This window comes from Erpetoichthys calabaricus, chromosome 6 (genome assembly GCF_900747795.2).
Source record: "Erpetoichthys calabaricus chromosome 6, fErpCal1.3, whole genome shotgun sequence".
NCBI classification, from domain to species: domain Eukaryota; kingdom Metazoa; phylum Chordata; class Cladistia; order Polypteriformes; family Polypteridae; genus Erpetoichthys; species Erpetoichthys calabaricus.
In genome coordinates, this window is record NC_041399.2 from 95,581,133 (window position 1) to 95,606,869 (window position 25,737).

At 39.2% G+C, this 25,737-nt stretch overlaps 1 protein-coding gene across 1 annotated transcript in view; it reads right to left on the bottom strand.

Annotated features, from left to right (window-relative positions):
- LOC114653471 (cadherin-6-like) overlaps positions 1–25,737 on the bottom strand; it is a 342,207-nt gene that overhangs the window by 129,631 nt on the left and 186,839 nt on the right. Inside the window, exon 3 of the mRNA XM_028803817.2 lies at positions 12,600–12,894. Within this exon, the coding sequence (XP_028659650.1) occupies positions 12,600–12,894 (295 nt within the window). The remainder of the gene's footprint in view (positions 1–12,599; positions 12,895–25,737) is intronic.

Consider the following 25,737-nt stretch of genomic DNA (forward strand, 5'->3'; position numbering starts at 1 on the left):
TATAATATATATATATATATATATATATATATATATATATATATATATATATATATATATATATATATATATATCCTCTTTAATAAAATCCCTGTGTGCGTCCAGGTGTCTGTGTGTGTGTGTCTTCTGGTGAAGTGCGCATGCGCAGGGCACGGTGCGATGCGTGATATTATTATCAGAGAAAGTTAGAGGCGTTTTACGGAAATACAAACCAGTATTACTGCGAGAGGAAATTAAAGGTACACAATACAATGACTCATATTACAGCCACATACAAGCCAGTATTACTGTCAGAGGAGATTAAAGGCATATTACTGATGCGCACGCCTGTATTACCGCCAGAGAAAATTAAAGGTATATTATGGACGTACAAGCCAGCGGACATACGAGACAATATTACTGCCACAGAAAATTAAACACACACAATACATGCCGGCAGCCCACGAAGAACGGTCAGCTCAGCAAGTAAACATGAACAAAAGAGAGGCTGAAAGAAAGAAAAATACGACCAACAAAAAGAATGAAGTCAAAGTCCCTTGCCATTTGATATAGACTGTTCCTACTAATGTTTATGCACTACTGTTCTAGCGCCTGTTATTGTAACGGGCTAAATGACTAGTATATATATAAAATCCTAAGCCTAAAAGTGCAACGATTTTGTTGATTTTGTGCAACAATTTTATGTGACTTTTTATGTCATGTTTTTCTTACACTTTAAATCAGGCTTATTTTAAAACCTACATATATATGTTTGGTAGATAGATAGATAGATAGATAGATAGATAGATAGATAGATAGATAGATAGATAGATAGATAGATAGATAGATAGATAGATAGATAGATAGATAGATAGATAGATAGATAGATAGATAGATAGATAGATAGATAGATAGATAGATACTTTATTAATCCCAATGGTATCATTCTTTTCAGAATTTATCGGACTTTAATGTGATGTTGTTAGATTTTCAGATTCTTATTCCGTTTTTAAATTATAAACTAAAAAATATTAAGAACTCATGTCCTGCAAGTCGAGAATTTGTGCCAAGAGAGTTAACCACGCCCGGGGCCAGAAATAAAAGACAAAGAGTAGGACAGCTGCTGTACATACTTTTAAATGTTCGAAGCACCATGCAAGATGCAGATCACGTGGCATGGCAGCAGCATCAAGCTAGCAGCTGGGCGAGCAAAGAGGAAGAAAAAAAAACTGTATTTGTTTCCCATTGTATCACCGTTTAAGAGGGGTTTTGGAAGAGCAGCCATGTCTCCTTGGGGCGTGTTCAGCCCCCCTCTGCACAACATGAGCGGCAGAGACGTGAAGTAGCTGGCGCATAGCACAGGCTGGGGGTGTTGGCGAGCGATGCAAGCAGGGTGAACCCCCTCCTAGTATGTATATATATATATATATAAAATACCCCTGGAAAGGCACTAACATTTAAAGACAAAATTTATGTCACTCCCATAGTTACTAAATATACTGACAAAGTTTGGTGAATTCTTAGCATGGCCATCATTAAACATGATGTTATTTACTTGTGTAAATTATACTTTACATTAGGTAGGAAAAGTAGCATTGCCGAAATGCCAAAACCTTTCAAAATCTGTAAGTGCATTCAACACATGATTTAATAAAAAATTCCTGTGGTTAATGTTGGTTTCAATTACTTTCATTTGGAACACAAAGAGACAGCTGATTAAAAAAATCCATTCTGCAGGGTAATGGGGAATGGCACAGCCTAATTTCCACCTCTGCTACTTTGTTGTACATATATAAGGAGGGACCAAAAAATTCCCAGAATTAAAAAAAAAAATTATGCCTTGATATGCAATACACTTGTCCCAGCGCTCCTCCAATTCTGCAAACACTTCCTGTACTCATCATTTATTACCATGTTTAGAGTCTGAGTTTCTTCCATAGTGGCAAATCTTCTTTACTTCAACCTCAACACAGTGTTGTGATTCTAGCTTCACAATAGTAAAATAGGTGAGGCCTTCAAAACTATTCATAGAAAGCCTGTCAGAATCCTTACTGATCTCACCCAAAAATAGGTCTCACCTTAGGGGAGCCTGACCCTAGGAAACTGAGATCCATCAGCTTATACAGGCTCAAACAAACAGAACTGGGAAAATAATTAGAAATGTTCCAATATATTTTGAATCGCATGAGTCGGTATCTTGCACCTCAAAGACATGGCTGAGTCTTAATACTTTAGCAAAACCAACTTTATTCAACTCAAAACAGGAACAGCAAGGTTATTTATTGTAGTGGGATCTACCATTCTATTATACATAGACATAGCAAACAGGCCAGGTAGGGGCCAGGTCAGTGGCCAAGTTATAATGTTCCCTGAATCACCCATTGGGTGACCGGTGGTTTGCACATGGCAGTGGTCAGCTTGTAGTTGTTTTTGTGGTGCTGAGAATCTGCGGTTGCCTCAGCAATGGACAAGCAACCCTCAACAAACGCGGCAGTCGCGCTTCTGTGTGTGGTCCCATTGGGGAGGGTCTCAAAACAGGTAATCGTACTTCTGCATGTCGTCCTCTTGGGGAGGGTCTCAAAAGAGTGTAGAAGTCTTACAGTATATAAAGAATATAAGTAATATTTTACAAAGGAGAGAAACTGTAAAAAAAAAACAAAAAACAAAAAAAACCTCTGGCTGTAAGTTAATTACAAGACGGGATTCTTATAAAAGAGAGTTTCATTTAATAAAAGGCAAAAAAAGACAAAAATGGCACAAAAGACTTGCCTAAAAGGCAATCCTTAGTGAACTAATCCACAAACCAAAGCAAAATTTGGAGACTGAGCAAAAATCACAAAACACAATATCAAAGAAAAAGCAATACTTCTGAAAACTACTCCAAAATACACTCAATGAACCACACAGGACTCGCTGCCCAGCCTTCTTTTATGGGCTAGGAGTAGTCCTTAGCAGTGATGGAAAGGGTGGTCCTGCCTCTTGGAGTCCCACCTCCAAAAGGACTGGAAACTCAATGACATTTAAAAAGACAGTGCCTAAATATTCTTAAACATTAACAAAAACAATAATACATTAACCGTATCTACTAAATAATAACTGGACAGAACAATGTTAACTGAAACTACTTTAACAAATGAACAGTACTGATAAGTGAAAGAAATAGACCACCACAATCTTTTTGGTCCAAAACTCTGTTATATTACAGCCTGGGTCTTTTCAATGGCTTGAATTTATCTCTTTTTCTTTTTTGTTAAATGTGAATTATTTTTTTATTTCTTCATGTTATTTCCATTAGTTTCATTTGTGATTCTGTAATGTGTACTCTTTTTAAGTATTCTTGCATATCTTGTCCTTTGTTGGTTGGGCCACCCTGACATTACTGCTACTTGATTCTCTTTCTTGCTATAAAGGGCAGTGAGCAGAAGAAATCCAGTAGAGGAAGATCAAGTTTGTATTTGGAGTGTTTTAATAAGTACTAGCCAACCTGAGGCATAGCATACGCCGCATAATTATGTATTGATGGGTGAACACTTCCTGAACGACACAGCTGTCCAAATGGGGTGGGTTTGTGGATACCACTGTGAGTGAATGAAAAGATGGACCTCTGGAGAGAGCAACATACAATTGTCCGTGACTGAAAGCGGGATCGTCTGTGACGATGGAGGCCACGCTGGTGAAAGTTACTTCGTTGGTAGGGATAAGTTTCAGCACTTGTTCATTAAGGTGTAGCGAGTCTTCGTTGTTGACGCTTAATATAGCTTGCGTACTGAGTTGTTCCGGAGTCACAGTTGAGAAACACTTTTTAAATGTCTTTTAAGCACAGGGAAAAAAATTAACATGTGAAACATCCGTAATGTAATAAGCCACCAAGAAAAGTAACATTGCAATAATGCACGCTACGATCCGATCGCTGTAAACAGAAGTGAAAACAAAATCGAGGCCGGTGCATTCTTTAACTGCCTTGTAGCGCAGTGGTAGTGTTGCTGCTTTGCAGTAAGGAGACTGTGGAAGATTTTGGGTTGGCTTCCCGGTTTCTCCCTGTGTGGATAGCGCTTTGAATATTGAAAACACCGGTATATCAATGTAATGAAGTATTCTTATTCGTCCAGCGCTTTCTCTCTCTCGCGCGTGCCTGTATGTGTGTGTGTGTCTCTCGCTCGCTCACTGCACGTGTTCCTGCAGGCATACTAGTAAGTGAATGAAAAGATGGAACTCTGGAGAGAGCAACATACAACTGTCTGTGTCTGAAAACTGGTTTTGGCAGATACATGCACATCTTTTTGAAAGTTTGGCCCTGTGCCTTATTAATTGTCATCGCAAAGGCAAATCTAACAGGAAATTGTCTTCGTTTTAAAGTAAAAGGCAAATTATCCGCGACAAACTGTTTTACATGCTGCATACCAACCCGCTTTTTAAATGTTTTTTAAGCAGAGGGAAAAAATGAACATTTGCAAAATCCGTAACGCTGCTTTCAGTAAGTACAATGCACACGCGTTTAATTTGTCGGCCACTTTTTGCCAGCCGTCTTTTCTGGTTTGGGCTGCTTTTGCAGTGTTACTGCTTGTGCATATTAAATCTTGAAATCCTTCGAGTAACTAATTAACTAACTAACACCCACCCACCCAGCTTGTGAGAAAAAAATGCGCCCGTTCTTTCATCATTTTGTTGCAGCCTATCAAAGACTTGCTGATCATGTTTTCTAGACTCAATATACAGTGGAACCTCGGTTCACGACAATAATTCATTCCAAACCTCTGGTTGTAAACTGATTTGGTCGTGAACCGAAGCAATTTCCCCCATAGGATTGTATGTAAATACAATTAATCCGTTCCAGACCGTACAAACTGTATGTAAATATATATTTTTTAAGATTTTTAAGCACAAATATAGTTAATTACACCATAGAATGCACAGTGTAATAGTAAAAACATTGAATAACACTGACACAAACATCCATGCTCCCTGCTCAGCTGCATGCGCGGGCTCTCTCTCTCTCTCAGCAGCACGCGAGCCCCCTCCCCTTCTGTCTCTCAGAAGCACGCGAGCCCTCTCTCTCTGTAACATTGCAGCAGTTCCTAGGGTCTTATTTAATTCAATTAATGCGGCCAATCACCCCCACTCTGCGATAGGATCAAATAGTTCTGTTCATTCATGTGACCAGTTTCTATCATTCTTTTTCAGCAAAATCGATACTATCCACCGTGGCATTGTTCAAACGGGCTATGAACTTTCTACTGTTAATCATGACATTGTCTTAGAATCCTTTGATCTAGTCTCACTTTCACAGCTAAAAAGAACTATTGACACCCTTGAACCAGCCCCCAGTCCTCTGGATATTGTACCACCACGTCTCTTAGTGGAAGCCTTTGATGTGTTGGGCCCACCCTTATTAGCCATTATCAATGATTCTATTAGTTCGGGAGTTGTGCCCTCATTTTTTAAACTTGCTGCAGTCCGTCTCCGTCTAAAAAAGGCAGAATTAGATCCTGGAGTTTTAGCCAATTTTTGTCCAATTTCCCAACTGTCATTTCTGGCTAAAATTCTAGAAAGAATTATTTATAATCAATTGGTTGATCACCTTAACTCCAATAATTTATTTGAGATCTACCAATCTGGCTTTAGGCGTTATCATAGTGTTGAAACGGCACTCCTGAAAGTGTTCAACGACATCTCTCTTATTACTGACTCTGGTGATGCGGCAGTCCTTCTCCTCCTTGACCTGTCCGCTGCCTTTGACACTATTGACCATGAGATATTGTTGTTGCGGCTTGAACATCTTGTTGGGCTTAAAGGGACTGCTCTTAACTGATATTTAACTGGTAGACACTTTTCAGTGACTTTTAATTCCTCTTCTTCATCTACTGCTCCTCTTAAATATGGTGTTCCTCAGGGATCCATTTTGGGTCCTATTTTATTCTCCATATACCTTCACCCTATTGGATCGATTTTTAGGAAATTTTACATTTCTTTTCACTGCTATGCTGATGATACTCAGGTTTATATTCCTGTCTGCAACTCTACAACAAATCAACTCCACAACTGTCTGTCTGAACTAAGATCCTGGATGGCTAATAATTTTCTTGATCTAAATCAAAAAAAAACTGAGGTGCTTATAGTGGGTCCATCAGCTAAAGCCCAAATTGGTCTTGGACTTCTTGGCACTTTCTCCGTCTTTTCCAAACTTCAAGTCCGCAATCTTGGTGTTACCTTTGACAGTAACCTCTCTTTTGAGAAACAAGTAAATTCTGTAGTCAAGAGTTGCTTTTTCCAACTTCGTCTATTAGGTAAGATAAAGCCTTTTTTATGTTCTAGGGATCTTGAGAAAGCTACTCATGCGTTTATTTTTTCTCGCCTCAATTACTGCAACTCACTGTATTCTGGGATTAGCAAATCCTTGATACGCAGGTTACAGTTGGTCCAAAATGCTGCTGCTCACTTTCTGGTTGGGGCAAGAAAGAATGACTCTTTTTCTCCTATTTTAGCTTCTTTACACTGGCTGCCTGTCAGTTTTCAAATTGATTTTAAAATCTTGCTGCTAGTTTTTAAAATTTAAAGGGAGAACTTGCATAAATTTACGGCAACTCTGAACCATTCATATGCAACATTTTGGAGAAATTGGGAAATGAAGACACCCTTGATAAAGCAGGGCAATGCAGCCAAACCAACTAAATGACAACTCATGTGCACAATTCACCAAGCCATTATTGTAGTTTGTGTTGACAAGACAAACTTATTCAACTTCAAAAGTGATGAATACAATATATAGGTATACAGACATTTTATTTCCGTTTTAAGAGGATAAATACTGCGTATTTGCACCAAGGAACCATTTTGCTTTTTCATTAATTTATATTGTTTAACTGTTCTTACTTCTTAGAGAACTGACTGACAAGTAAGGTGTATCTCAGCCAAGCTTCAGCTCTATTTTACCTGCTGTGCTGAAAGCACTTAACTGATTGACAAGGTACAACATTCAATTTCTATATGGTGTAGCTCTATTTACACAAAATTAACATGTTTGTGGCAACATAAAAATTGCCAACATGAGAAGGCAATCAGCAAGATTATCCACTTTTCCTAATGTATTTGTGTCAATTAACTGCACTGATATTCAATAAGGGAACCTAGCAGGAATGAAGCCTGCTGTTGTTAACTGTAAATAGTAATATTCTATTAACGTTCTCTTTTTTATTGGATTAAAGTTCTCTGTAATGCCGAGATGAGACTGACAAACCATGTGACCTGGTGGCCGGGTCAACCTATGATTCATTTATTTTGAGGCAGTATTGGTATTGGTAGAGGACTTACAAAAGTTGATGAATGTAATTGCTGGTGGGTTGGTAAGGTAACTGGTTGAACCCTCAGTTTTTCATTTTGCCTGTTCTAATCATTGTAACAACAATCATGTCATTACCTGTGCCAGGTGATAGTGGTTACCAGATCAGCTGCTGTCACCTTACGCCTTTTCCCAATCCAAAAAGTTATTAATTGATCCATTGAACAAACGTTTTTTAAGCGGCAAAGCAGGAATTAAAGTCAAGAAATCAATGTTTCTACAAAACTGACATTTTTAAACAATAACTTTTAAATCTTGTGAGTATTTTGTTTATGTAAAATTAAAATTTAGAAATGAAGCCAGTTCCATTTTCATAAAAGAATATATCTACTTTTAAATAGTCAGGTGCATGTGTAAAATTGACACGGCAACAGCAACTGTGTATTTAGAAACGCATGAGAACTTGTAAACACAAGCAGAATCTGATAAGTCCTTTCACTACCTGTCTGGAGTTTAAATGATTAGTCCCTGTTTACATAGGTTTTTCTGGAAACTTTAACTTTCTTGTTCAATACTAATAGAAATTCTTATTAATCTCTCTAAATTGACCTACAGTAGATTTGTGAGTGTGTTCTGTGATAGACAGTTGCATAGTTGAGTATGAGTTCCTGCCTTTCACATGATACAGCCTCAATAGAATCTTCTTTTCTTTGACCTTGTAATAGCATAACCTTGTTTGGAAAATTAATGATTAAAGATTTATTACCCAATATTATACATCATTTGGGCGGCATGGTGGCACAGTGGGTAGCGCTGCTGCCTCGCAGTTGGGAGACCTGGGGACCTGGGTTCGCTTCCTGGGTCCTCCCTGCGTGGAGTTTGCATGTTCTCCCCGTGTCTGCATGGGTTTCCTCCCAAAGACATGCAGGTTAGGTGGATTGGCGATTCTTAATTGGCCCTAGTGTGTGCTTGCGGTGGGTTGGCACCCTGCCCGGGATTGGTTTCTGCCTTGTGCCCTGTGTTGGCTGGGATTGGCTCCAGCAGACCCCCGTGACCCTGTGTTCGGATTCAGCGGGTTGGAAAATGGATGGATGGATACATCATTTGTAATATGAATAATAAGAACATTTTCTACAATGTATAGATTAAGTTTATGCTTAGTGGCCACTTTATTAAATAAACCTTCTCTTTAACAGAAACAGCTGGCTCTTCCAACCAGCCAGTTATTAACCTGCAACTCGATAAATACTGTATATACAGTAGCATGCAGAAATGATCAAGAGGCTAGTTGTTTGAATGATAATTAGATTGAACATGTTGTATGATCTAAGTAACCATAGTATAATTGTCGGTACCTAATGTGATGGATTCAGGATCTTGAAAAACAACTCTTATCCTGGAGTTTTTACACACTACAGTTTCTACAGTTTTTTGAAAATGGTGTGACAGTGTCAGTTATTTAGGTGAAAATACCTTGAGGTGAGAAGAGAATGGCTATAGTTGAACAAGCTAACAGAAAAGGCACAGAACTCAATAAATGATGTGCAGAAGCACATCTTGCTTGAAGCAATGCATCAGACCTTGAAGGGGATGAACTTCAGAAGGAGATGGTCCACACTTACTGTATCAGTGAAGAAAACATGGGTAAGGCTACAGAGTTCACATAATCATTAAATATGAATGATTAAAAATTGGAAAATTATGTCATGTGGTGTGAAAAATCTTGATTTCGGCTGCAACAAGCATATGGTAAAGTAAATCTGTCTTGAATTACTGTATGTTGGCAAAAGTGTAGTTGTGTTGGAGTTTATTTCTTAAAACACCTTAGGTATCCTAATAAAAGGTAAGCATCATGTGAAAGCCACAACATATCTAAGTATTGGCTCCCACTATATGTGTCCCATTATGGCCGCAGTCTAACCGTTTATAAACTGATTTTCTCAGGATGATAGTGTGCCATGTCACAAAACACACATCATCCTAAAATGGTTCTGCAGTCAATATATGATATTGACTTCAGTTTACCCCAGTGGCCTGCACAGTCCCAAGATCTCAACTAATTAAAGCACCTTTGGATTTAGGTAGAATGTGTGGTAGAGGTCTGTGTTTCCATATAAATCCTGTTGTACACAAGTCTGTTTTTTGGGACTAAAATTTAAGAGTAGTGAATGGGTGCTGGTGGGTAGGCTTTATTCCTGTGGTCATGAGCAGGTGATCATAGCATAGATGAACTTCTGAGTAAATTCTTTAAAAATAAACATATACTGTATTCCCATAATGTTAAAGGAAAGAAGATTAAAGACACCGTGTTCTGGCTGAATAACCCTCAAGACAATTCCCTCTTGGGGATTAATAAACAATAGCCAATCAAATCAAATCAAATGAGGTGTGCACTGGAAAAGAAAAAAGAATGTAACATACTGTACATAGAGGCAAAGAAGGAGTAAAGCCAAGGCAGATGAAAGGAGAAAAGGTGACAGTGATTAGGTGTGAAAACGCGGCCATGAGAGAAGATTAAAGGAGAGATTAAAATGTTTTTCTTTAGAAAGTGTTTTTGAAGCCCTGTGAAAGAGCATAGTCAAAGAGATCCATATGGCTATCATCAAGGGATGTGAAGATTTCTGCAATTGACATAGTAAGGTCTTTAATCTAGTCGCTAAACATGCTCCCTGAAAAGGTTTATTAGACAGCTCCCTGTTTCACCTATGTAGATGGCTGGATACTTCCTACAAGAAATGTAGTAAATAAGAATTTTAGACTGGCAAGAGGTGGGCAACTGATAGAAATTAAAGGAGGGTTGGGAAAAAATGCTCCTATGAAATTTTGTTAGATGACCTGTGATAGATAGATAGATAGATAGATAGATAGATAGATAGATAGATAGATAGATAGATAGATAGATAGATAGATAGATAGATAGATAGATAGATAGATAGATAGATAGATAGATAGATAGAACGAACTTTATTTAGTATGGTGGAATGGGAGGACTCCTTGTAGATTCTGCTGTTTTAAGAATCCACTTAGGCCTTTTAATGTAAAAGGTAAATCCAGTTATGAGGTAAATGGAATCTTTTGTGGGCCTGGGAGAAAGCAGGAAGGAATGAGTGCAAACAGGATGCAAGATGAAAATATGACAGGAACAGTTAGAAGTGGGATTTAAAAATCAGTTCTGTGCAGAACTCTAATATGAGGTTCTCAGCAACATCATTTGGCCAAGAACTCATGGTGATATTGAATGAGCAAGGGCCAAAATCCCAAAGAAATGTGTTTAACACCTTACAGAATCCTTGCCTGAAAGAATCCAGGCAGTGCTACGGGCAAAATTTAGTCCTAGCCAGTAAAAGATATATGAACTTAATAAAGTGGCCACTGACTGTATATTGTGCAGTTTTTAAATGTGTTAGGTTGAATAAATGGTCTAAACCGGTGTTGATGCTTTTCTCATATAGACATTTGAGCCAAAGGCAAATGGTGCTCAGAAATACTCATATGTATGGAAGAATATTAGAGCATATTTTGTGTATAACATAATCCACTTAGTCCTTCTAATGTCAATACAGATATTCAGGGACTATAGCCCATAAGCACACGTTATTAACAAAACTAGTCATTTAGCCCGTTACAATAACGGGCGCTAGAACAGTAGTGCATAAACATTAGTAGGAACAGTCTATATTAAATGGCAAGGGACTTTGACCTCATTCTTTTTGTTGGTCGTATTTTTCTTTCTTTCAGCCTTTCTTTTGTTGATGTTTACTTGTTGAGCTGACCGTTCTTCGTGGGCTGCCGCCGTGTATTGTGTGTTTTTAATTTTCTGTGACAGTAATACTGACTTGTATGGCTCTATTCAATAAGGGCGCGCACAAAAAGGCGAGCTTCAAAAGGGCGACCTCAATTGAGGGCGGCGAATAAAGGCGTTCGTAGATAATTTAGTTCAAATGGCTCTGGAATATGTGAAGAGCAACAAAGGTGCAGATCTTTATTTACGCGCACCTTTATTTGCTGCGCCCAATTGAGGTTGCCCTTTTGAGGCTTGCCTTTTTGTGCGCGCTCTTATTGAAGGATGCCTGTGTGCGCTCTTATTAAAGGATACTGGCTTGTACGTCCGTAATATAGCTTTAATTTTCTCTGGCGGTAATACAGGCGTGCGCGTCGGTAATATGCCTTTAATCTCCTCTGACAGTAATACTCGCTTGTATGTGGCTGTAAAATGCGTCACTGTATTGTGTACCTTTAATTTCCTCTCGCAGTAATACTGGTTTGTATTTCCGTAAAACGCCTCTAACTTTCTCTGACAGTAATAGCGCGCATCGCACCGTGCCCCGCGCATGCGCATGCGCACTTCACCAGAAGACACCCACACACGGACACCTGGACGCACACAGGGATTTTATATATATAGATGGCTTTATTTACTTCTGCAAAACCAACTTTATTTAAAACGCACACATCAGTCATTTATGAAATAAAGCTTTATAATATGTCTGTATCAACATGTCTGCTTTACTATGTCTATTTTACTTACTGAAATTGATTTTAAATTTTATAACATATCAAGAACATCTACAATACCAATTTTCATAAAATAACAGTTCAGCTATGCAAATTATTACATTTTTCATTTCCATTTTGGCTTTATTAAATAAATTATTGCGTTTCATTGCCTTTTTTAATCAAAATTACATTTTTACCATTCACATTTTTGAATTCATTGGTCACCCTTACACTTATAGTGCATCTGTCAAAATTACAAGCAAAGAAATTTATTGCAAAACTGAAACTGATTTTTGTCAAATGCTTATGGCACAGAACCAAGCAGCGGAATTAATAAAGTGTGCTAAGAAGAGTCACTTTGTGTTTGAAGACAATATTCACAAATAGACTGCATATTATTGTTCCTAATTCTTTTCCTATTAGTCCTAGACAGAAAATTCTACTGCATGTCCTCCATAAAATATTGTTAATAGCAAACATTACAAAATATTGTTAATCACAAACTAAATCCTTCAACACACCATTATTGGTTATAGTATTTTACATAATTTACCGAAGTCTGGAAGTAATAAGATCATTCAGGACTGGTGATGTAATGGGAGCAGGGAAAGGTGTCTTTTGCCAAAATAATAAAAGATGCAAGTATTACATATACAAGAGAGGAGTATGTATTTATTTATATTGAATTTCACAATTTCATGCTTTCTCAAAAGATTTTGATGTCTTAACAGCCTGGACTTGTAACTGCCATCTCATTTAAAACATTTCCTACTCCAAATCAGTTTGGATTTCCCAGTGCAACATTAACGGAGGTAGACATTTTACTGCATTAGAGGGATTTACTTACCTACATCAGACATTTCAGGAACACTAGCTACATAGGTGTCCTTTGTAAACTTTGGCTCATTATCATTGATGTCATGGATTTTAATGATGAATTCAGATTCAGGTTCCACAGGTTTGCCTGTAAGCTTGTTTACAGCCTGGGCACGTAGCGTGTAGAAGGTTTTTTCTTCTCTGTCTAATTTTTTTGTTGCATGAATATCACCTGAATTCTCATCAATTAGAAACAAAGACCCAGCTCCATCTCCGGAGAGTACATATTTAACACTCCCATCTCCTCTGTCTTGATCCGAATGTAACTAAAACAAAAATTAACAAACAAAACAAAAAAAAAGGTCAGTGCACAATAGCATATTTTGTAATTAGTGACATGTTATAATATGCTATGACTTAAATAATGAATGCTTTAATTAACAGTAAATAGGACTTGCACATTTTGCATTTTGTAAATATTTTAGCATTCACTTGTTCAGTGGACATATTTTAATATTTTCAGCAATGAAGTGAGAACTTATACTGTATATGTCAGTAAGTGAAAACAATTTCACACTTTAAGATGTTTTACTTTTTAATGTTTTATTTTATCAAGTAGAGTAAGCAGTAGATGCTGTAAGAGCCTTAATAAGCTAAATATTCTTAATAAGCTAAATACTCATACTACATACACATATGTCTTCTTCTTCTTTTGGCTTCTCCCGTTAGGGGTTGCCACAGCGGATCATCTTCTTCCATATCTTTCTGTCCTCTGCATCTTGTTCTGTTACACCCATCACCTGCATGTCCTCTTTCACCACATCCATAAACCTTCTCTTAGGCCTTCCTCTTTTCCTCTTCCCTGGCAGCTCTATCCTTAGCATCCTTCTCCCAATATACCCAGCATCTCTGCTCTGCACATGTCCAAACCAACACAATCTCACCTCTCTGACTTTGTCTCCCAACCGTCCAACTTGAGCTGACCCTCTGATGTACTAATTTCTAATCCTGTCCATCCATGTCACATCCAATGCAAATCTTAACATTTTTAACTCTGCTACATACACATATGTATTTTATAATTTCTGATATAAATGTTTGACTTTAGATCATATAGTTAAACAGATTACAAAAACTGTTATTGTTGATAACTTGTTTAAAGTTCACCTCCAAACTAATATATAAATTGACTGTCACTGTGATATAATCATGATGTACCAGTGAAATAGATTCAGTTAGTTAGTTTGTGGATGACATGATATAAGGAAATAAAGTTTTCTGAGGGCGGCACGGTGGCACGGTGGCGCAGTGGGTAGCGCTGCTGCCTCGCAGTTGGGAGATCTGGGGACCTGGGTTCGCTTCCCGGGTTCTCCCTGCGTGGAGTTTGCATGTTCTCCCCGTGTCTGCGTGGGTTTCCTCCGGGCGTTCCGGTTTCCTCCCACAGTCCAAAAACATGCAGGTTAGGTGGATTGGCGATTCTAAATTGGCCCTAGTGTGTGCTTGGTGTGTGGGTGTGTTTGTGTGTGTCCTGCGGTGGGTTGGCACCCTGCCTGGGATTGGTTCCTGCCTTGTGCCCTGTGTTGGCTGGGATTGGCTCCAGCAGACCCCCGTGACCCTGTGTTCAGATTCAACGGGTTGGAAAATGGATGGATGGAAGTTTTCTGACCGCAGTAAATGCAGTAAGCATAGAACAAAGCACTGTGTATAGCAAAATATAATATTGAGGTAATGTATTCAAAAGTAACATGGAGAAGGCTAGGACTGGAAAAGAGAACATGCCAATGTTTATGCGTTACAAAATTTTCACTTTCTGTTGTTTCCATTGTATTTCTCCTAAAAGCTTGAAAACAAAGTTAAATAGACTGTGAAACTTATTTTGTTACTTGTCATTGGTAATGACTGAAAATGATTCACACAAAACTTAATTGACAGCAAATTTCTGTGTTTTGCTTCCCAAAATAATTGGCAAAATAAATTGCATTACATTTCCCACATACTGACATTTTCCTATGGAGAAAACACAGTAATGTGCACAATGGAGCATTTTGTTGTGTCTTCATTTGAAAATCTGCAGCATTTCACATTACAAAAAAAACCAACTGCAACTCTACATCTGCAGAAGAAAACACAAGTAAACACGGAGGTGCAAATGAGCAATATTATTATTTTTCACCCACCACAAAACAGCAAGACATTGGCAAAACTCTTTTTAGTGAGTTGCCCTGTGAAATTAATTTTAGTGTCTGATTCATAAAACTGTATCCGAGTTGAAACTTGGCTGCTTCCCTCATTACTATTTGTCATCCTCAACCTTAGAACGTTTTCCATCTAATTAGATGTAAAATTTTGGAAAATCTAAGAAATGCAGTTTCAGATGCAATAACATAAATCTATGAAACATTACTTAATCCAGGGCGGCACGGTGGCGCAGTGGGTAGCGCTGCTGCCTCGCAGTTGGGTGATCTGGGGACCTGGGTTCGCTTCGTGGGTCCTCCCTGCGTGGAGTTTGCATGTTCTCCCCGTGTCTGCGTGGGTTTCCTCCGGGCGCTCCGGTTTCCACCCACAGTCCAAAGACATGCAGGTTAGGTGCATTGGCGATTCTAAATTGGCCCTAGTGTGTGCTTGGTGTGTGGGTGTGTTAGTGTGTGTCCTGCGGTGGGTTGGCACCCTGCCCAGGATTGGTTCCTGCCTTGTGCCCTGTGTTGGCTGGGATTGACTCCAGCAGACCCCCGTGACCCTGTGTTCGGATTCAGTGGGTTGGAAAATGGATGGATGAATTACTTAATCCATTTCAGGATGACAGGTAGACCCTGAAACGTGTGCCAGTCCATCACAGGATCCTCTCCTGCAGACTCTCAAACATACATAGGGTGAAGTTATGTTTGCCAGGTAACCTTAATTACTTTGAGATGTTAGAGGAAAGTCAAAAACCTACCTACTCCTCGCTGACAATATATAGGTGCAGGATTGAAACCCAGGATGTTGGATTGTTAAAGTGCCAGCACCAGCCATTCAACTGCCAGAGTGGATGGATTTGTTTAATAAAATGATAATAATAAAAGGCATCTGTTGACAGCAAGTGTTTTAAAATAAGCAAAACAACAGTTAAATAAAGAGAAATGTTGCATTTCAGTTGTTTATCAAAAAGGTTAAACAGGACAACAGTTATGTATTTGTCCTGTTTTTGATTTGAAGTAAACCGTAAACAATTATAAACACAGACAGCTACAAAAATCATTTACCTTTGGGTCTCTTAACTTTAAGCTTGTGCCTTTGAACCAATAGAGATGTAACATTGCCACCATTAAAAAAGTGGGGAAAAAACTCAAGTAATCAAATTATAGACTGCTATAAAGATTGTTTCAGTTAAAATAGATAGTAATAAACTATTTTATATAATAATAACACAAATACTTTCTCATATTCTGGATAGGAATAATGAAATTGTTCAGCTGCCCTTTCCACACTTTCCACAATAAAGTAACAAAGAGAAGGTATGCTGTAACCTAAAATCGTTCGATTTTGTGCCAAGAAGGAAGCTGAATCTGTTTGTTTAACACAGGTATAAAAGTATAAACATTAGGCATGAACTAGAATAACATAAAATGAAATACTTCAACTTTAAAGTAAACAATTAATTACTCAGAAGTTTTTACACTACCTTATGAAGTCCATATGAAAACGAATACATTTTGGAAAACAAAACATTATACATCTTTCAGGACATAATATATGTTTAATTTTATATTTTTTACACAAACATTTAATTTAAAATGCAGGATCACTTCACATTAAAGGTGTGAAACATACATCAACTATTCTTGAAATGTCTTCTTTCTTCTAGCAGATAACCAAGGTAATTACCTTAGGCAGATATAACAACACTGTGGGGTAGCATAGAATAAATAAAACACTATTCATCTTATTAAAATGCACTCACACATAGCTCAGTATACATACTTTAATGTAAATGAATGTGCCTGGTATAACAATAAATAAGTAAACTAACATCTCAAAATATCACATCCTGATAAAATCCATCCATCCATTATCCAACCCGCTATATCCTAACTACAGGGTCACAGGGGTCTGCTGGAGCCAATCTCAGCCAACACAGGGCACAAGGCAGGAAACAAACTCCAGGCAGGACACCATCCCTCCGCAGGGCGCCCACACACACACACCAAGCACACACTAGGGACAATTGAGAATCGTCAATGCACCTAACCTGCATGACTTTGGACTGTGGGAGGAAACTGGAGTACTCGGAGGAAACCCACACTGACACGGGGAGAACATGCAAACTCATGCAGGACCCGGGAAGAGAATCCGGGTCTCCTAACTGCAAGGCAGCAGCGCTACCCACTGCGCCAACGTGCCACCCTTCTGATAAAATAATTCTTATAAAACGTGTCTATTATTATTACAAATAATGATTTGAAAAGGCACATTAAAGTCAGTGTAAAAGAGATTACTTTTTTGCTTACTTCAATTAATATGCCTATCAAGATAATAGAGCCTTGCAGTTTGAAGTAAGATATAACTAAAATTTACAAGTAAATGAAGCTGTGGAACATATACTGTAGTATAAGTTCACTCGACCTGTTATTGTGTCTGCACAACAGGCTGCTCACCTGACTGCAGTGTATCTTATATCTGAGCTATCTGTGTGTGCAGCTGCCTTTCAAGTTCAAGCATCCCATTAAATAAGTAAATAGAAAAAGAAAGGGCAGAAAATAAAATTCTGTAGCCTTTTGGTCCAACTAAATTGGTTTCGCCTTCATTTATGGGGTGGAATGGCTTGCCAACATGCATACTTTTTAAAGCATTCCACTTCACTCTTCCCATATTTCTCTCTCACAATCCCAACCTTATTTTCTCTTGCCCATATGCCTTGACCCCAACACATCCTGTTATGATCTGAGCTATGGATCTTAAAGAGTGTATTATTGTACCTATTGTTTCAAACTTTTATTTTTTTTAGCATTATCCTGGGAAAACCATTTTTCTTGTTGACTTTTGTGTCCATAGTGGATTATGGGTCATTATGATGTATTGAGTCATCACTCTATATAAGATGGTGGCACTCAGCTTCTGATATCTGACCGTTTAATTTAAAACAGTAATCATCATTTTTTAGGCTTTTGTAGTGTTAGAGGAGAAGATTGTGTTTAGGTTTTTATTTAGAACTTGTTATTGTTGACCACAATTTTGATTTTGAACTTTGGGTTTGACAAACTTTATAGCTTCTCTGGTCTTTTGACACTAGTCTGTATTCAGACATCATTATTGTTTCTCTCTTCTGTACTTCATTTCCTCTTAGTTCTTATACATCACACTTTCTGGCAATCTAGATACAATTGGAAGAACAAAGTCCAGTCCATTACAGGGTGTGCACTTGCATGTACACTGCAAAGGACTAAGCTTTGTGCTCCATGCTAGTTCAGCGGGATCCTAAAATGTATTAAATGGTTTGAGAATGGATGAGATGATGAATGAACAATATATTTGCAGGTAGGCTATTATCAGGCTGTGTTACATGCTCTTCAATCTGCACACAACAGAAGTATACGTTTGGTTCTTATTGTCAACGGTAAGTCAGACTCATCCCTGTGAGTGTTTGAGTCCACCAAAGCTGCCCTTTGTCACCAAATTTGTTCATATTTTTTTATGGACAGAATTTCTATGCACAGCCAAGGAGTAATAATAACAATAATAATAGTAATAATAATAATGCATTTTATTTAATAGGACACCTTTCTTAGCTCTCAAGGTCACCTTACAAAGAATTAAACACAGTAATAAAGATAAAAACAAATAGAGCAATAAAATAAAATAGCAATAATGGTACAAATGTTGTAATAAACATCAAAGATAGCTGGCTATAACAGTGGTAAAAAAATAGTTGGTATGCCAGTTTGAAAAGATGTGTTTTTAAGTCCAGCCACGGATGTGAGAGGGAAGAGAATTTCAGAGGCGAGGGTGTGGAAGATCAACCCAGCTACAGACAGACACTGAGGCACACAATGTCCAGAACACACACACGTTTATTAATGTTCTTCTCCTGCACAGCACACAGTGCACAAATCACCAATAATAATGCTCATTCCCTTTTCTTCTTCTCTCTTTTATTTCTCTTCGGCTGCCTCCACTCCTCTCCTTACAAGCTCTGTCCTCCACCTCCTGACTCAGGCTCCTCAAATGGAGTGAGTCGGCCCCTTTTATAGTTCACCCAGATGTGCTCCGGTTGCTCCCTGATGACCTTCCTGCAGCACTTCCTGGTGTGGTGGAAGAGCTGCATGGGCACCCGGAAGCACTCCGGGTGTACCTAGTTCCTGTTTCGGCAGCACTTCCTGGTGTGGCGGAAGTGCTGCATTCCAGGGCTTAGCAAATGTCCAGGCGCCCACTGGCAGTGGCCATGGGCCCCCAAAGGGTTGCACTTCCAAGCTCTGTTCCCGTGGCCCCAACACCCACCAGGGTGTCTGCCCTCTCATGTTCCAGGAGAGATACTGCTCCTTTCCCAGTCCTTCCACTCTCTGGGTGTTCCGGCTGTCCACCACAAGGGGCACTATGAGAAAATGCTCTAGCTCCCATTGAACAGAATTTAATGTGTGGTACAGAAAGTAAAGCTGCATATGAGGATCTGAGAGAGCGAGAGGATAAGTCTGTAGGAGATCAGTGAGGTAGGGAGGAGCAAGCTTGTGGAGAGCTTTAAATGTTAAGAACAGTATTTTGTAGTGTATTCGCTAGTAGACAGGGAGCCAGTGAAGCTGATAAGAGAATAGGTGTGACATGTTCAGGGGACTTAGAGCAGGTAATTATCCTAGCAGCAGAATTTTGTTTGAGTTGCAAGCAATGGATACGTTTTACAGGGATGTCAGATAGAACAGAATTACAGTACTCTATACATTACAGGTGACTATGGCATTAACCAGTACTTCAGTACTATGTTGTGTAAGAACAGGACAAAGTCTAGAGATGTTTCGCAGATGTAAGAAGGCAGTCTGAGAAACATTATATGGGACGAAAAATAGAGTGTACTGTATAGAATGATGCTCAGGCTGTTAACCTGGAAAGAGATGTTTGTGATAGTGTTGTTAATTAAAGTGGAAGAACTGTTAACCTTAGTGAGTGTAGATTTAGAACCAATGAGGAGCACTTCAGTTTTATCACTGTTCAATTGGAGAAAATTGTGAGTCATCCATGACTTTGTCTTGGAGGGTATTTGGAGGGAGAACGGAAGTAGATTTAGTGGATGGATAAAGTTGTGTGTTATTGGCATAACAGCGAAATTTAATGCCATGTTGTCAAAAGATATTGGGTACTGGGAAGAACCAGATGAGAAAAAGACATGGCCCCAAAATAGAGCCCTGCAGAACTCCCTGAGTAATCACTTGAAAAAACTTCCTCCTGTCAGTGAGGTTGGAAGAAAACCATTGATGGACAAGGCCACAGACTCCAAACCTAGCTAGACGTTTCTAAAGTATCTAATAGGATATGGTGTCAAATGTGAAACTGAGATCAAGAAATCCTCACAGGTGGCGCAGTGGTAGTGCTGCTACTTTGCAGTAAGGAGACTGTGGAAGATTGTGGGTTCGCTTCCCAGTTCCTCCCTGTGTGGATAGCGCTTTGAGTACTGAGAAAAGCGCTATATAAATGTAATGAATTATTAAGTACAAGTATTGATAAATGTATCAGGTCAGCTGCCTGGAGAAGATCTTTTGTCATTTTGACGAGGGCGGATTCTGTGTTGTGTTGATGATGTAAGCCAGATATAAAATGGTTTGAAGAGGTTATTTTTTGAAAGATGGGACTGAAGAGGGCGGCATGGTGGCGCAGTGGGTAGCGCTGCTGCCTCGCAGTTAGGAGACCCGGGTCCTCCCTGCGTGGAGTTTGCATGTTCTCCCCGTGTCTGCTTGGGTTTTCTATGGGTGCTCTGGTTTCCTCCCACAGTCCAAAGACATGCAGGTTAGGTGCATTGGCGATTCTAAATTTGTCCCTATTGTGTGCTTGATGTGGGTGTGCGCCTTGCGGTGAGCTGGTGCCCTGCCTTGTTTGTTTCCTGCTTTGTGCCCTGTGTTGACTGGGATTGGATTGCCAGTAGTAAGGGAGGAGTTAATTATAGTAGTTATCATGTGGGAAATATGTGACAAACAGGACCTCACAAGGCTTGTAGATTTTGGATGCAATTGGCAAGTGGACGAATCTGATTTTGTTATAAGCTCTGAAATGTCATTTTCATCTGGTAAACTGAACTCTGAGAACAAGGTTATTGGTAAAGGAATATGGGTGATAGTGGAAAGTATGTCATTTTGTACAGGGATAGAAGTAGAAAGTTGCTGGTGGATTTTTCAATTCTTGAATTGAAGAAATCCAAAAATGTACAGCATTACTTAACAGTAAAGCTATGGTAAACAACATTTTCTGATGGTGTAATTAGCCTATTCACTGTGGATAAAAGAGCACTAGTATTTTTCCCTCCTGTATTAATAATATTAGAGTAATATACAATTATAGAGTTATACAGTATAGAGTAGTATACTGTATCGTCTACAGAGTGGAGGCTGTCCAATTCAATGATCTCAGGATTGGGTCTCTGCACTTTACAGATTATGTGATCCTGTTGGTTTAATTGGGCTCTGGCATTAGATGTGTAGTGGACTAGTTTGACGCATGAGGGATAAGAATCAGCACCTCCAAGTCTTAGTTCATGGTTCTCAGCAGAAAGAGGGTGGAGTGTTCTCTCCAGGTTGAGGATGAGGTGCTGCTTCAAGTGGAGGAGTAAGTATTTTGGGTTCTTGTTCACAAGTGAAGGAAGAAGAGAGTCTGAGATGGACAGGTGGACTCTTAATTTACTGGTCGATTTATCTTCCTGTCCTCACCCATGGTTATGAGCTTTGGGTAGTGGCTGAAAGAATTAGATTGAGGATACAAGTGGCATAAATGAGCTTCCTTTGAAAGGTGAGCTACTCCTCCTCATCCAAAGGAGCCAATTGAGGTGGTTTGGGCATCTGATTGGAATGCTTTATGGACGCCTTCCTAGGGAGGTGTTTCGGGCTTGACCTACCAGGAGGAGGCTTCAGGGCAGACCCAGAACACACTGGAGAGATTATATTTTTTGGCTGGCCTTCATACGCCTTGGTATCCCCCAGAGGAGTTGGAGAATATGCTGGGGAAAGGGGACATCTGGACAATGGATGGAGAGAGGAGAGAGGCTGGGAGCATGTGCTGATTTTACAGCACATTGCTGTACCCATCACATGATGAACCACATGGATTGGGACCTGAAAGCAGCTATGCAATGGGTGACACCTCAGTACCACACTGGAGTAGTGTGAGTTTTTTTTTACGTTGGCTGGGGTGCCAAATCTGCCACACATTATATTCTGCTTTGTGCTCCAAGGCTCCCAAAAAAACACCTAATGAAACAAGGAAATTATCAGACCCTGTGTCAATACACATCCCTGTCTACTGGATTAAAGTTGCACCTTCAGATTGTATGTTCTGGGAAATGGATTACTGAGTTTAGCAGCGTTTGAGTTATATGATTACCAGTGCCACAGTGAATAAGAGGCTATGACCTTAGTGAGTGGGTGAACATCAGCAAACTGCACAAATAGATTGTAACAAGGTGCCTACCAATTGACTGAAATCTGATCGAATTCATAGACAAACAGGAGATGTAATATCTGCTTGTAAATGATTGGCTGGCTGTATAAATAAATAGAAAAGAGGACCACAATACAGCAAGTTGGGAATTGGATGGTGGCATGAAGCAATAGTCAGACAAATACACAAAACAGACTTCAGCAAGTTAGAGGAGACTGCCACCATATTGCTGGGTGGGCAAAGGGGCAAAAAGCAAAAAGGTGTAAGGCTAAAATAGACAAAAAGAATAGTCCACTGCTCAGGAAATATAATGGCAGCTACTAGAATCAGACAAGATATCCTCTGGAGAGGAACAAGATGGCTTCAAGCTGGTGAGAGACAGCCATTCAGAAAAGAACACATACAAAACCTAAATGTCCCAAACTTGTTTTCTAAAATTCGTAATCAATGAATAGTCTTAGTTCTAAAAACAATACCAAAATAGACATCATTTTGTAAAAAGAATGAAGTTGTTTTACATGAAAACAATACTTTTTTGTCTTTTTCCCCCCAAATAACAATAATACTCACAATATTGTGTGAGGCACTCCCATGCAAATATGTGGCAATGATGTCTAAAGCATTAAAACACATACAGCAGCACACACAAATAACATCATCTACCACAAAGTCCAAAACACATACAGAACAGAGAATAGAGTGCAACTAAAGAACCAAAACCAAATACTGGTTTTACCACCAAAGTATCAGAAATCAGTACCCTCCTATCTTTGTAGTAATATAATGCATTAAAAAAGTAAATCATATGGAAATGAAGAAACATTTCACTATGAGTCAATAATAAATCTTAAATAAGTTTTATGTGGGCGGCACGGTGGCGCAGTGGGTAGTGCTGCTGCCTCGCAGTTGGGTGATCTGGGGACCTGGGTTTGCTTCCCGGGTCCTCCCTGCGTGGAGTTTGCATGTTCTCCCCGTGTCTGCGTGGGTTTCCTCCGGGCGCTCCGGTTTCCTCCCACAGTCCAAAGACATGCAGGTTAGGTGGATTGGCGATTCTAAATTGGCCCTAGTGTGTGCTTGGTGTGTGGTGTGTTTGTGTGTGTCCTGCGGTGGGTTGGCACCCTGCCCAGGATTGTTTCCTGCCTTGTGCCCTGTGTTGGCTGGGATTGGCTCCAGCAGACCCCCGTGACCCTGTGTTCGGATTCAGCAGGTTAGAAAATGGATGGATGGAAGTTTTATGTGAAAAACGCTTTCTCCATCCTTCCTGAGGCAAAACTTAATCCTTCCTACCTCTTTCAGAATGGCCATCATCCTCTGGCAAAACTGGAGTCTCATTCAGTCATCCACTCTCCACCAAAGTTTCTTTCATCCTTTCTGCCTCAGATATAAATACGTGATTAACGTAAGCTGGGGTCTTTAGAAGATGGTGTCATATCCACCAATCATTTTTACAAAGAATTTTAGATAGCCAATCATGTTCATCCACTTTAAACTTTTTTTTCTTTGAAGGTCCTGCACATTTGAGCTCTTTTAAAATGTGGCACTTGTCACTTTCCAATCATCATGAATTTAACAACTGGCTTACAAAATGGACGGACCCATTAACTTTAATTCCTTTAACATTCTCCGCACAGGTGGCGCAGTGGTAGTGCTGCTGCTTTGCAGTAAGGAGACTGTGGAAGATTGTGGGTTTGCTTCCCGGTTCCTCCCTGTGTGGATAGCGCTTTGAGTACTGAGAAAGGCGCTATATAAATGTAATGAATTATTATTATTATTAGTCTCATGAACAAAATATTTCAGCACATTGTGAAGGGTACTGTTAATAATTATGCTTACTATATAAGATGCTACATTAAGCATACCCACTTACAGTAGGTATTTGCTTAGATACATTTTAAAACGTGCATATGGCATTCATTTTCTTTCCTAAAATATGGGCATAGTTTTTTCTAAATGATTAAAAAGGTAGAAAAATGCGTCAACCTCCACCATGTTCTACTTCAATTTTAAATGATTAGAAAAGGAAAATGAACAATGTTTTAAAAGTCAAGAAAGTAAAGGTCATCATTTTAAACTTTAAATCATATATGATGTGCAAAAAGCAGATTAAAACAATGCATACTACAAATAACATTATATAAGCAAAGCACCATAAGGCATAAAGCAGCTCCAGTGTGGAGGAGTTTCAAAGAAAAATGTTTAAAGCGAATGAAAAAAATGTATTCTCACCCATGTAAAAATGGTTGATGGATACCACACCCCCTCCCGCAGTGCCAAGATTGTGCTTTTGTTGTGTTTGTGTATAAGGTAAGAGGGAGAAGATGGATTTTGGCAGTGGTCAGATGCATGAAGGGGGGTGGCACTTTGTTGGACAGTGGAATGTAGATACAATTTTGCCAGAAGACGAACGTTGTTTTGAGGGAGGATGGAAGATAGGAGTCTTGCTGCAGGGAACATGGAAGTGTTGTTGGAGGAGAATGCTATTTAGGAAGAGGCGGGAAGGAGGATGGAGTTTTACCAGAGAGAGAAGGATGTCCTAAAAGGGGCACTGTATGTTATTTCTACATCTGGGTTAATTTCCACGTACAAAATGAGAAATTCTTTTGACTATAGATCAACAATACTTTGCAGATACTGGATACAACCAAATGTTTGTCTTAAGGAGTTGTTTATTGTTTTTTCCTGTATTCCATTAGACATGGATTGTGCCGAAAAATGATTAGTAGCAGTCAATATGCAACAGGTGAACAGTGAACATTATGCGGTAAATTTAATGACAGTTTCTACAATTACCACAGAGAGGTTGGGAGCATGTACCCACCACACGATGAACCACCTGGATTGGGACCTGAGTGCTGAGCTGATAGAATTTTACTTTTTGCAAATTACACCCTGCTCTTATTTTAATGGCAAACAAACAGTGGATCTGTGTAGTAGAACTACTCATCTCAGGCATAATATGACACTAACATTTCACTAACAAACCTGATCGCTTATATAGTTATAACTTTCTATTATGTTTTTGAAAGATACATGCTGGCTTTAAGTAACTTCAGTAACTGCTATTCTTATATTAAGTTTCAAGATGAGAATGGGTTGGATTTAATCATTTAAATCATCACAGTCTAACACCAAGTCAATTAAGCTTCAGAGTTATCAATCTGTCCACTTAGGAAGCATAAGCGATTGTGAATCAACTTCACCTTTTTTTGGTGCCAATGATAATGAAAAGAGCTCACTCCTGAGGCAACATCAAGATACCCCCAACAAGTACAGACTACTGCTCTATCCTTATACTTCCTGACTGATACTTCTCTAGGTTTGTGTTTTGTTAGTGTCCTTGTCACTACTGGTAGCATGAGACGGTACCTGCAGCCAATTCAGGTTGCACACGTAGTCCAGCTTCTCCAGGATGGCACATCCTTATGTGCTTTCACAAGAAGGTCTGCTGTGTCTCCCAGCACAGTCTCAAGAGCATGGAGGAAACACCAGGAGACAGGCCACTACACAAGGAGAGCTGAACAGGGCCATAGAAGAGTATCAACCCAGCAGCAGGGCCAGTA